The following is a 13,504-nucleotide window of genomic DNA, read 5'->3' as shown; positions in this document are numbered from 1 at the left end:
TTGGGATCCGTTCCGATGATGAAACGTCACCCAAGGCGTGCGTGCTGAAAGTTTGTCCCCGGGTGTTTGTGCGCTTCCCGATTGTCATGCCTCGGCAGTGGGATTTATGAACATTCCTCGGCACGAACCTCGCCCTCGAACAATTGAGCGCTTCCGTCCCCGATCTTGATCGTCGCCCTCGATGCTTGCGAGCGTGCAGGCAAAGAACGCGTTGTTGACGTTGACAACATCCGAGGCAAAGGAAGAAGCCTAAACGAAGTCCCAATGACTAATAATGTCTTCGACGTTTCCGATGCCGATTCACGAACCCGAATCGATTGAAGCGTACGGTCTGTGTCGCCGGGACTGGTGATGCAATCGGCAGCGACGACCACGATGATGCTGCTGGGAAAATATGATCGAGTTGCATCAATGGCGCATCGGGAATCGGGGAGGTTTTGATTTCGTTGCGGAAGTTTCAATTAAGGCTAATGATTGAACCACTTCCCTTCTACGACTCAAACACTGCGCCACTCACACGCACACAGACTCAGTAGTGGGGTTGCGATCTGGGGTGTGATGCGTTGGTGACAGTCATTCGAACATCAATTTATGACCCACCATCCCACACTTGCTCGTCCGCCTGGGTGCGCCTGCTAGTTTTATCGGTCGTAGCGCATCGACTCGAACAAATCTCATCGTCAGAGATTTTCGTGCGTCCGCTGAGAACGGGCGTTGGCGTCCATCGTCGTCGTCGTCGTCTTCCCAGACTTAAAAATAGCTTGCCACCGTGTTGAGAAACCCGATGGCCCATCGAAAAATGGGTAGCATTGTTCTTCAAATCTCATCGATCGACGGGGCGGTTTGCTCGGGATGAACCCGGGGCCCGGAGGTGCACACTCCCCTCCCGAACGCCACTGCTCTTCGGGTCGGTCTTCGGGGAGGGGAGGGAATGATTTCTAATAACAGGTGTAATGGCAATTTATTTATTTCCTTTGCCACAACCACAGCCGCGCTTTGCTTCGGTCGGTTAGTGTGGCGAGGTCGCAAGGTGAATTTACGTCGATTGACGATCTTGTCGCTGTTGCGGTTTTACTATGACGATGCAGGCAGCTATTGTGGTGTTGAGCAGAAGTCACAAGGAAAAGCAACACACACACAAACACACACACACACACACACACACACACACACACACACACACACACACACACACACACACACACACACACACACACACACACACACTTGTTTTCCCCCGCGAGCCCCGAGGTTCGATCAATGGTTTCGAATGTTTATCAAACTCAAATCACTCGCAATGAGGAAATTTCCCCCGAATTTATATATAAAGTCAGCTCGAGCGCTTAACTTTTACGAGCGCGAAGTGTGTATTGTCCACTCCGTTTGGTAAAATATTGCCCGCGTTTGTGCGCTGTTTGCTTTTTTATTTTAAGGCAGCAAAACAAAATACTGCGCCGATTCGCCTGATCATCGTGGGATGACAATAAAATTTAATTTAACACAGTGAAAACCTCGAGGCGAGTTCCGTTTCGCGGCGCGATCTGCCGCCGACCCGTCAATTGTTGTTGATATTTGGCGACGGCGAGTAACAATTTTCGATCAAATTTTTACACTCGATTAGCGTGCCTTTCCCTAGCTACCGCGCTGTCCTGCGGTAGTGCTGGGGAGCAGATCTGAGCTCTCTCTCTCTCTCCCTCTGTTGCCTCAGGTTGTCTGTCGGTTCAAAGCAAAGCCGTGGGTGGCCAACAGTCAAGAGCCAACATCACTCTTCCTGCCTGCTCGGCGAGGGAAGTTTCGCTACTTTACGATCGGGAGAAGCTGCATCTTGCGCCCTCTGGTCGCGATGGTTCTATCATAAAATTTCGTCGAACAGAAGCACCGTTGGCACGTTAAACAAACAAACAAACTAAACGCCTAAATCGGCGTCATCGACAGTTTTTTTTCTTGCTACCTCTCCCATTGGCTTCCCGCGGTGGTCCATTCTTCGGGGTCGATTTAACTCTTCGCATCTCCCGCTGAAGAAGATCGTACGATCCGGTGGCAAGATCGTGTTACAAAATAATGAGCATCGAGTCTCGTTGCCCGGCTCCCCTCCGTCGGTTGTCTGTTCCAACCATTGCCCCGCTGCAAGCCCATTTTCCTCCCCACCCAAGATGGTACAGAAATTCATTTATTATATATTGATTAATTTGCACCACGGTGGCGGTAATTAATACGACCCGTGGGTATCTTGGGTGCATGTTTGACCGTTCGGCTTGCGCCGTTTTTTTTTTCTTTCTCCTTCCAGCCACCAGCGCATAACTTCCCAGAATGCCGACCCCCAGAAGCCGGCTCGGCGAGGGCCACCACTACCGTTAGGCACATTAGCGACGATGTTGAGGAGGAGCGGCACGGAGCACCGGGCGAGGAAACCAGCAACGAAAAAATGAGCATGAACTGTAGAATAGTAGTTGAACCGACTCGACGCGACAGCTGTTCCGTAAGGGTGCTACGCAAGGCAATTTAGCCGGACGCACACACGGAAGAAGTAGGGCTCGAGCAGTTGGCGCTTGGCTGCGGCAGATAAAAAGAGAGCCCGTTTGTTTTCGTCTTGTTTCGGCCGCATTTGGGTTTATCTCCAGGCGCACACTGGGGTACGATGGTGCTGCTGGTATTGGTGCGCGTCGCTCTGTATGGGTATGTAAAAATGTAAATTTGTTCCGTTCCGTTCCGTTCCGTTCCGTGGCAGTATGCTAATGAAGACGAAGCACCGGGCAGCAGAAGCAGAAAGGAAGGAAGGAACCATGTGCGTTTGAGTGTATGCGTGTGTGTGTGTGTGTGTGAGTGTATGAAAAAGGGGTGAATTCTCACGCCGCGTCTTCGGATCGCTTTAATGAGGTGGAAAAGAGGTGGCCGTCCTCCCTTAATCTTCATTTTTTTCACGCAAGCCGCTAAGCTGCAGCGACAGCGTACGCGATCAAACGCTTCACGGTTTGTCTAGGCTCGAGTTTTGCTAATGAGACGCATTCGATTCCTGCACCGAGCACCGGGGGGGTTTTGCGATCGCATATCAAGCTGGGTTGCTGTTGTTCCAGCTCCGTTTTATCTGTTCACTTCCTTCCCATGCAACGTTCGAGTGATAAAGGCGGCTCGGTTTGGCTGCCCGAGTTGCTGGCCGATAAGTTCTGCACCATTCTGGGTTGGCAGTGGTGGCGGTGAAGGCGTTATCTTTGGCAAGCCACAGCCGGAGTACTGTTTGTCTTGGAATTCGGCCGCAATCAAAGGCGAAGGCAGCAAGTGTTCGAATATCGCCAGCCGCCTTTCGGACGCTCATTATCGAGCTTGTGTTTTCTCGGCGCAACTGTTGCCGGCGTGTGTTATCGTGGTTTGTGTATAATTAATATCCCTTGCATTGCTGATACGATTTTGTAACTAGTTTCGGTTTCGAGCGGACGGCACAGCGTCGGTCCTCATCGCTCACAACGCACCTTAAATCATGAAACCCCTCGCCCTCGTTTTTCATGCGCTTTATGATATAACGCTGACGAAACGGAGGTCTTCGCTTTGTTCAGCAAAATGGTCACCATCGATCACTTTCTTGCCTCACGCCAACACGACTTAATTCCACCAACACCAGCACACAGTTCAGTATCAGATTGGGCCGTGGAGCCATCTTAAAAGCCAAAGTGGCGACCTGCGAGACTAGAAACAATTGCAACGGTTCTCAAGTGTTCATTGTTCTGTGGCCGGTGTGTGTCTTTTGCTGCCCAAAAACTATCCCACCACACACACGGACGGGCACACGGACACACCGTTACCGACCAGGGGACGAGGGCAGCCCGGCCAGACCAGCAGCACGTCCGTCATCTGGTGGCTGAATTTATTAACCAATAATTAAAAATTCTCGAAAGCGGGCGGTTTAATTAAAGTCATTGTTCCAGATATTAATCAGGCAGTTTTGACTCTCTGTCTCTCTGTGTCTGTGTGTGCCTTTTCTCTCTTTCTCTCTCTCTCTCTCTCGCTTTTCGGTGGCGTCTCGTGTAGGAGTAGTAGCAGAGCTCCAACGTGCCGAGGTGGTTGCACCTCGGTTTTGGGCGTAATTTGCTAAATTTATTTAAAAGCTTCTCCATTTTGTGTGTCTTTCGTGTCGTGTATGCATTGGTCACTGGTGCATCCGTGTTCAACGGAGGTCGGCGGTGTTTGGCCGCTATGGGTTTTTGGGGTCCCGTGCCTACCCAGATCGACACCGCTTGGCGGGCGAGGATTTTCGGGCGGAAAACAGAGTGTAATCCTGCTGATGGTATGATTACGCTGAATTAATTCATTATCTATTGTTTTCCTTCGTTTCAAAATGGAGATGGAACACCATCGCCGCCAACACACTTACACATTTCCCGCACAACCATTCCGTAGTCGCGACGGCTCGAAAAATGCTGACCTCAAATGGTGGGTGGTTTTATTCGGTGCTTGTGGCGCGTTTATGCTGTGCAATCGTCGCCGCACCGGCAAATGGGAGTAAAAAATATTCACCATAAATCATTGAGCACGCACACACACACACACGCGCGCGCTGTGTTTTGGGGCGCCCATTTTATGTGCGGCCACTAAAGTGCGGTCGATCTTCTCTATCTGCAAAATAGAGTGTACATTGACCGCCGGCCGTTTGGTCATTTGTTTCGCGTGTGCCAAACGCACTCGTGGGACTGAAATACAATTTTGAAGAAAAAAAAAACAAACACACACATAGTCTAACAAGCGACAGCGAGTCGTCATCTATTTGCCTCGTGAGTGTGTGCGCGTAGCAAGTGGTGTGAAAAAGCGATTAAAATGTACGCGGTGGATCGCTCTCCCGAAAGCCCCTGCCGACCCCAGCCATGTTGGGGCAACGGGGACGCACGAACGATCATGCGTTACGGGAGCCGCGCTTTTGTCACGAACGATTAGAAGCGAATGCAATTAGATGTGCATCTTCTGCATGCAATTTCTTGTCCCTGCTGCTGCCCGGGGTCGGTCGTCGGCCGATGGACGATGGCTGCAGCGGGACAGTTGGAGGTGGCGAGTGTCGCGACAATTAGCTGGATAATGGAAGTTCACACCCCGGGACAGCCCGAGCAGCCGAGCTAAAACCGAGAGGCATATTTTACATTATTCGCAGAATGCACGCCAGGTAATGCAATATGTTTGATCTTGGGCAGCAAGAGCGAGTGAAGAAAAGAACATATCAAACCAATTTCTGTCACGTGATCATGATCCGGATTTCACTGCATCTGTGTGTTTTTCCTTTTTTTTTTTGGTTTGTTCGTTGGAAGCGATATGATTCCGTTGAAATCTGTCCCGTGACAGTAACGAGGTGAAAATATACATTCTAATAATAACGGGAGCTGCATCTGTGAGGGGGGTAAGAAATTTGCGCGCGCCTCTGTGGGGCCAGAGAGCTTTAGCATACGAAGACGGTGAGGAGTAGGAGGATGACGGCGACCGGCGACCGGCTAGCATTCGAGGCGGCACCACCATTATGCGTTCCGGTCGATTTGACCCCTCGACAGACGCTCGTAAACGCGCGCGGCAGACTCACCCTTGCGCTCCAGTGGCTCCACTCTTCCCCCCACACTCCGCGATCGTCGAACGAGTTGCGTGTTTTAGGCAGACGCTACACAGAACAACACGTGTTTCGATGGATGGCGTGAAGTTGAATGTGTGGCGCGCGCGCACACAGCGTGTGTGGCTACCGGAACTGCCGCTTGAAACTGTGGCCGAAACAGTAGATACAGATTTGGTCTTTGCAGTACAAACAGAATGCACCCAGGAGGTCTTGTTAGGCCAAAAGCAGGAATAGGCACCAAACACCGAAGCGCATCAGAATGGAATCGGTTTTATTAATGGAATTCCACTCAATATCCCCCGCGCGTCTGCCGCCTTCGTCCGATCACTCACTGACAGCGCTTAATTAGCCACAAGTAAAATGTGTGTCTAGCGAGGGCCGGCAATCGAATCGAACTGGTCATCGTTCACGTTGGTGTGCCGCTTCCCTATCGCCCTCTGCCCATGCACTGACACTCACTGTTGGAGGCATTATTTATGGGCAAAAGTACAACGGCAAAACTGAACAATATCGCCGGAGCGCTCGCGATCATGATCACACTTAGCAATCGTAGCTTAAAATGTTTTCACACGAACGCAACTGACACGGGGCACACGAGGGCGCGTTAGATCGACACACACACACACACAGACGATCGGTCGATGGTAGAATTCAAATGAAAAGTAATTAACTTGTCGATTGGTTCTAATTGCTCTTAATCATAACCGCCGGCAACCCAAACGGCATCCCATCAGCGGCCCGAAACTGGACGCAGCCGTGGCCCCGACGACCGTGAAGCTGTGGTCCTCGTTGTATCGGTTGCAGTTTTGCATTTCTGCTTTATAGCACCAGCGGCGCCAACCGGGTCGCGGTGAACATTTTGCGCAGAATTCGACACCACCCAGCCTCCATAAATCGGCAATTTTCCATCATAAAGAGACCCGAGCGTGGACCCCGAGATGATGATGGCATCTGTGCTTGCGAGTGTGTGTGTGCATTATCCAATTATCCCCTCAGGATATCGACAGCCAACCCTTGCCGGGTCGGACAGCGGACAGCGGTGGAAACCGCAAACACAGGGCCCGCATTCTGCTGTTCGCAAAAGGAAGCAGCAAAAAAGCAGACCATGCGCTACCCCCATTTTGTGTTCCGCCTGTTCCTTGCGGTCCTGCCCGCCGCTCTTTCTTTCTTTAATCGATCGTGTCGGCAAATGATCGACGGAATGCGCATCTCGCGCGGTACAAAGCGGAGCGATTGGCAGCAACAAATGAGCGTCTATTTATTTTATTTCAAGCCGGCCGTACCGAGGTCCAGGTCCTTGGCGGGCCTTCGGGCGATATCCATCATCTTTGATCGTTCATACTTGCTCCTTGGCTCTCTCTCTCTCGCTTGGGACTCCCCCCTTTTTCCGTTCCTTCCCCATCAATCGTTCATCATCATCTGCGTGCCGGAATGGGCCCGTTTGTGGCCGGGGCCCCGGTTTTTAATGTGATCGAAGCCACTTCAATCGATGGTGATTTCTCGTTCGACGAATCCGGATCTCTCCCTCTCTCGCTCTTGGCTGCACCGGCATCGATCCCGACGACGATGACGAGGACGGACCGGAAAACAAGAATTCGTTAGCGAGCGTTCACTCTTAACACAAACACACACACACACACACTCAACAAAGACACCACCCTCGATCGCCGGGTCCGTGTTCCGTTCTAGCCGTTCGACCGTCCGCTGCACGGTGGGTAACGTGTTATTAAAATCGTATCAATTTCAATAATAAATAATGATGATTACCAATACATTTCCCAACGGCAAGCGCAGCGCTCGGGGAGGGTGGGGTGGGTGGTCAAATCGTGTCCGAGTCCCCGGCGGAGAGGCTGAACCAATGCGAGATGAGGAGCGAAACTGCGAAACCAAATCGCCAAGGGATGCAAGATAATGATGATTATTTTTTGTCTTTTCGCTTTTCGCGCTTTTCTGTGCGTCGTGTGTACCGTGTACGTGTGTGTGCAATGTGCACTTGGGTGTGTGTGTGTGCGTTTGTCATTTTGCATTCATTCCGAAATGATGCATACGCTGCAGACTCAGCTGTTATCAGATCGTTTCGGCGGGGCTGCGGCTGAACAATCGTCGTTGGCCACCCCGATGCGTTCGAAACACTGCGATGGAATCAAGATTATGGCACTTGGTGAGATTATTTGCAACACCAACACACACAGGCACTCGCACACAGAAGCAATGGGTCGTTGTGGTGTTGCTTTTTTCCCTGTTTTTCTCGGGTGCAATTTGCCGATCGCCGGTCCCATTAAGCCGGAGGAAAGGCATCAAAAGCATATCTTTTGAAACAAATGTCGATAGATTAATCAATTTATGGTTTCGCCTCAATACCGGTTGGGATGGTGTGTAATGTGGTGTGAGTGAGAGAGAGTGTAAGGGAGAGAGAAAAGGGACGCACATTGCCAGCTAAAGAGATAAAATACGAGAAAACGAAGTGAAATTGAGTGAAAGAAAAGCAGATAAACTGAGTTGGTTGTGCAAGTGGGTTGGGTTTTTCAGTGGCTGAGGCTCGTTGGCCGGTTGAAAGGGTCTTTAGAGACTTCCAAGCGGTTTCTTTACCTCTTTATTTCCCACAAAACAGGAAGAGTCGTCCAAAACAAATGAAAGAAATGAATTTCGTGTAGAAAAATTGCGCGTCCACATTTTTACACACATCAATAGTAATCGATGGCCAATTAGGCTTCTCGATCGTGATTGCTAAATCACAATTTTGCCCGTCCAATGATGATCGAACCTTGCGTTTGATTCCCAGCGAGCCGCATAAGGAGACGAAAGGCGTCGCCTAACGAGAATTTGATTATTTATTAATGACGAACCGGGCCGAGAAGTGTTTCAATCTTCCCCAAAACAAAACAAAAAATCCATCCCATTCTGCCATCGGCCATTCACGTTCACGTCACGACACTTACACGGCACACACAGAATGATCAATGGAGTTCGGGAGCATCACTTGCCGTTTGCCGGGTCGCTTTGGTTCCAGAACCGGAAAAAGACTCAGAACATGCAGCCTCTCCTACACACAGGCACACACATTCACGCACCCATATTGGTACTAATTTGTGTTCCGTTCCCTTTCACTGCATCCATCAATCGGGCGGGCGGTTTCGGGACAACCCCGGGACAGAAATAGTTCCCTCGATTGATGTCCGAACTAGCGCACCGAAGCCGAGAACACCGAGCACCAATTTTTCTTCCCCCGTCCCGTTTGGATGGCATTCCGTCGATGAGCTGTAATTACAACTTCCGGCACAGAGCCTCCGTCTCTCCCTCGTGGCTGACCGTAGCAGCAGCACGACAGAAGAACACAAAAGGACACACAAGTGTCTGATTTTTGGAAGAGCGGAATCCGATTGACAGCATCAATCGAACGTTCGAAATGAGATTCCCCCGCACGAGAATCGCACGCCATCGGGCGTGGGATGGGATGAAACAGTAAACACGCATCAGCTCCGAACGGCCAGCTCGTCCGAAAAAAAAACCGGGGGAAAACTCAATCGACCACGAAAAATGCATCCCCAAAACGGGCTGACCAACCGGCCCGTGCTAATAACTGCTCCCGGGGAATAACAAAAAAAACAGGCGAATACTTGTGCCCGCTACCGCCGTGTTCTGAAGCATAAATTAGGCACACGCAAACCACACTGGCATGAGGAAGCACTTACACACATAAACACACGCACAACATCACTCACACACACAGATAGGGAAACACTTTAGTTATCTTGTTGCTATGAGTCGGCTTGCGTTTTCATCCTTGCAAGCAGCCATCGAACCGAACCGCACGGCTGCACGAGTACGCATATTACTTTAAACACGTATCGATGTTCGATGTAGGGTGCGTTCCTCTGCCGTGCCGTGTTCTAGATGAGCGATTTGTTAAAAGAAACTATCACCGTAAACAAACACATGTCGTAGATTTTGAAGGCAAAAGAAAAAGGCACACGAAGTACGACTCGAGCTGCGAGCGGCTCTCAAGCAGGAACGCGTGCGGCGACGTGTTGTGCAAATTGCCGTCGGTGTTTTTGCGCCTGCGAAACAGTGCTGCAGTGGTGGTGTTTTGCAAGTGTGTTGCACAATTTTCTTTACTTCCGGTAATGAGGTGGTGGTTTTAGATTGTAGAACATGGTAGAATTGTTTTTAAATTAAAAATAGAAGCAGTAAATCAAAGCATGATTCATAGAGCTCAGAGCACTCGTCAGTTTCGCCGAAGCAAAATGGAACAACAATCATCTGGCAAATCATAACAAATAATCAAACAGCCAAAGTTTTGTGTCCAACAATTGTAACAATTCATCATCAAGCAGCATCGAAAAATCGCACCGCACCGACCAACAAGCAAGCACCGGAAGGGTTAATTTTCGATCTCAACGAGGCCCCAAATTCCCATTCCATCACTTCCGCGTTTGAAAAACGACCAAAGGAAAGAGAAGTTCGCAGCAGCAGCACACTTCACCAAAGTGTAAACACTTAAATTCGACGCCCGGTCCAGACCGGCCACCGAATTCGCCCCCCAGCCGCCCATCGGCTCGGAGCACCATCATGCTGATGATTGTCGCCACTGTTGGCCCATCATCTGAGTGTGTCTATTCCGCAATCCGGGCTTTGTGGTATTACAGCGTGCTGTTGAGCCTCCGATTTCCTGTTGCCGGATGAGTGGCAAGGAGGAGAGAGTCAAGGGGAATGAAAAGTTCGCAAGGGTTCGCCATTGGCCACCCACCACCAGAGGAAGAGTGGGGTTGGAGGGGGCGTCAAAAGGGTTCGGGCCGGAAAATGTATCACAATACACGACGCGTCAAAGCTGGCGGCAGCTCGTTCGCGTATTCATCGCTGTAGGCCGATCCAGAAACGATGCTACACTTTTCCTTTTTTGTTTTCTTGTTTTCCACCTCACCCTGGAATGTGGTCAAGGACAATCGACGACACAGCACAGCATCTCAAGAAGGCAATGTCACCATAATCATCGCCACTGTCTGCCGGCTCGTACTGCCATCATCATCGTCGTCTTCGTCGTCGTCGGGCCAAATTATCAATTTTAAATGAAACCAAATTAAAGCGGAACGACCCACTGGCACGGCCCCCGTGGCACAGTGGCGGGCCGGGAAAAAGGGGTCAACAAACTGGGCGCGTAAGGATACGCAACCGAATCTGCCGAAAGATGGCGCTCGCACGCAACCCAACAGGGCGCCCCATACGCAGCTACAGTTTACGCCTGCTTAAAGGGGATAGACCGACGTGGGAACGCGCTGGTACGAGTTTTCCGGGCGAAAGGGGAAGGGCATTTGCTTGCTTACCTGTTGCCAAAACTGTGCTAGCAGATAGATGCGCTCCTTTTTGAACAACCAATCCATAGGCTGGACGGCAGGGAGGTCCATATCACTGCCTCCCGTGCTCTGCGGAATGGTCGGCTGCATTCGGTGGCCAGTGGTGGGGGCAGCGACGGGAGGGGCCACCACGGTGGAAGCGGAAGTGGAAGTCGTGCCCACCTGCTTGATGCCTCTTCCTTCTCCTCCTCCTCCTGCGCCTGCTTCTGCTCCCTCCGCACCGGGTGTTACTGCGTTCGTGAGGGAAGCCGTGTTTGATGCCACGCTCGAGCCCCGAACCTGGTGCAACTGTTTGTTTTGTTTTCTTTTCTTTCTTCTACCACACACACCTCACGATGATGCACACGCATGCACGACAAACACATACACACAGCTTCACACTTTAGCTTCTTCGTTCGGTGTTTCACTGTTGGATGCGGCTTGTTCGCCTCGCCTCAATCACCAAAAGCACGATCTTTTTCTTTTCATCACTAAATGCATCACTGTTTTGTTTGCTGTGATATTTGCAACTTTTCTTCCTACACACACACACACATACACACAGCTTCACATGGTTATGGGGAGTTGTGCTGTTTTTGCTTCCCCTTGGATCGGATGCATTCCACCGGCCACGGGCACACTCATCGGTCGCGAACCACAATACCTTCGAGTATTGGCGGCAAGCACAGAACGATCGATCTGCTCCTTGTCAGGGTCGGTCACTTGTGCACTGTTGTTTGCCACACGCGGTGTCGTTCTTTTGCGCTTTTTTGTTGTTTTGTTTTTGCCGAAACTGCATTCAAATGCACACAAAATCAAATCAAACCCTACACTAAAACTACATCGAACTGCGAATCGGGGCTGCAGAAGGAATCGAAAAAGTTGTGTTGAGTAAAATCTCTATTAATTGGCATTTTATGACTTGCTTGCTGGTTGGGACCGCTTGCATGCATGATTATGACAACCGGTCACACAGCATGATCGAATTAAACGGCCAAAACCCAAAAGTCAAACGCATATCGGTGAATATATAATATTGGCTGGCGCTCTTCAATAGTGCTTCGTTCGCGTTGATCGTTTGCTGCTTTGCGGCCATTTATTGCATGCATTTCCGATCGATTTTTATGGCTTTATGGGTGGTTGTGCGATTGTGCGATTCACCGACCACAACGGGCCAAACAAAGTTGAGCGCCAGTTCAGGTGCAATTAAAAACAACCGCAACAGCAAATTAAAAACAAAATAAATACAACCCCGGCGAGAAGCATTAGCGAAAACAAAACATCTTATGGCTTGGATTTCGGGGCAACGGGAATCGTAAAACTGCACCAACTGTATGTCGATCACTTTGTAGTGTGATGGTTTGGAGCGGGTGGAGGGAGTTAGGAAGGGGGTGGATTGAGGGGGAAGCTTGTTTTGGTCGGCGTCTCTCATTTAATTTGAACACTAATCATGCTGGATGCGCTTTGATCGGGTTGTTTTCATAGTCATTTTCATTGCATCGCTTGCGCTGTCACCCCGAATTACGGCTCACTTCAATGTGCAATTGCGGGTGTATGTGTGTGTGTGTATTTGTTTGAGTGCGTGACTGTATGTGTGTACGTGTATGCAAGTATGATAAGGGTACGGATCACGGTGCGAAAGTCGGTATGGTGTCAGGTCACTCGATGAAAAAAAAAAAAACAGAAAAAACAAAAACAAACAAAATACTGAGGAAATGCAATTCTTTTCACACCATGGCACTGGGGTTCAATTGCAATAGCACACAGTCACACAGACACCCGGTAACGGTCTCGATCGTGTCGCGGAATACACACACACACACACTCGCACACACACACACACCACGCGAACGCACTCGCTCTGCCTTAGTGTATCGATCGCGCGCCACAGGATCATCATCAGCCCGATCGGCACCTGTCCCGTTTTGGGTGGCACCGGTACGGACGGACGCAAACGGGGACCGCAAAACCGCAAACGGGCGCCAAAACCGGGACAAACGAAACGAAACGTCCGAAAAAAAAAGTAACCATCAACAACGAAAAAAAAAACAAAAATATTCTTAGCCCACGCACGCACGCACGCACGCACGAACGAACGAACGTCGATGTCGTCGATGTCGTCTCGAAAATCGTCTCGTAAAAGCGGGCGGCTAGCGGCGTCGGCGAGCACGCATCGAAAGCCCCTGGTCGCAAACGATGTTTTCAGGTATAAAATTCCAGATAGACTAAAATTCAGCGTAAATCTCATTCAGCCCAATCCGCTTTGTTTTGCCTCGTGCGACGGCCGCACCCGCTGGTGGTCTCGTTTTCGCACGCGAGCAAAATCGCACCCTCTCGCGCGCCGTGACGGCAGCGTGAGAAAGTGAGTGACCGAGCGAGCGACACTCAGCAGCATAGTTTTCACAACAAACAAACAAACAAGCAGTAGAGCAGGAGGTGTGCGCGGTGGCTGAAGCGCACGGCGAGGAGCGGTAAACACACGCGTTTTGAGCCGTGAGAGTTCAGTCGGTGGGAGATTGCAGCAAAAACACGCTCTGCGGTAGTGAGAACGGAGCACTCTGGGCGGTGAGCAGTGAGTGCTCAGAATTCTCAC

The 13,504-nt window shown here is 50.5% G+C and overlaps 1 protein-coding gene across 6 annotated transcripts in view; it reads right to left on the bottom strand.

The window, feature by feature from the left end:
* The window catches only part of LOC121590370 (homeobox protein cut), a 177,465-nt gene extending 164,340 nt beyond the window's left edge, over positions 1-13,125 (bottom strand). For 2 of the 6 annotated variants that reach the window (XM_041909983.1, XM_041909989.1), the window contains exons 1-2: positions 12,985-13,125; positions 10,903-11,772 (exon numbers count right to left, since the gene is read on the bottom strand). In XM_041909983.1, coding sequence (XP_041765917.1) covers positions 10,903-11,022 — 120 coding nt within the window. In that variant the 5' untranslated portion in view covers positions 11,023-11,772; positions 12,985-13,125. Of the gene's footprint in view, positions 1-10,902; positions 11,773-12,980 lie in introns of all 6 variants that reach the window. The other 4 variants (XM_041909985.1, XM_041909984.1, XM_041909987.1 and 1 more) reach the window with 4 other exon arrangements.
* Between the last annotated feature and the right edge of the window lie 379 nt (positions 13,126-13,504).

The sequence above is a fragment of the Anopheles merus genome, chromosome 2R, assembly GCF_017562075.2.
Source record: "Anopheles merus strain MAF chromosome 2R, AmerM5.1, whole genome shotgun sequence".
NCBI classification, from domain to species: Eukaryota; Metazoa; Arthropoda; class Insecta; order Diptera; family Culicidae; genus Anopheles; species Anopheles merus.
This window is presented reverse-complemented; position numbering and strand designations above follow the sequence as displayed.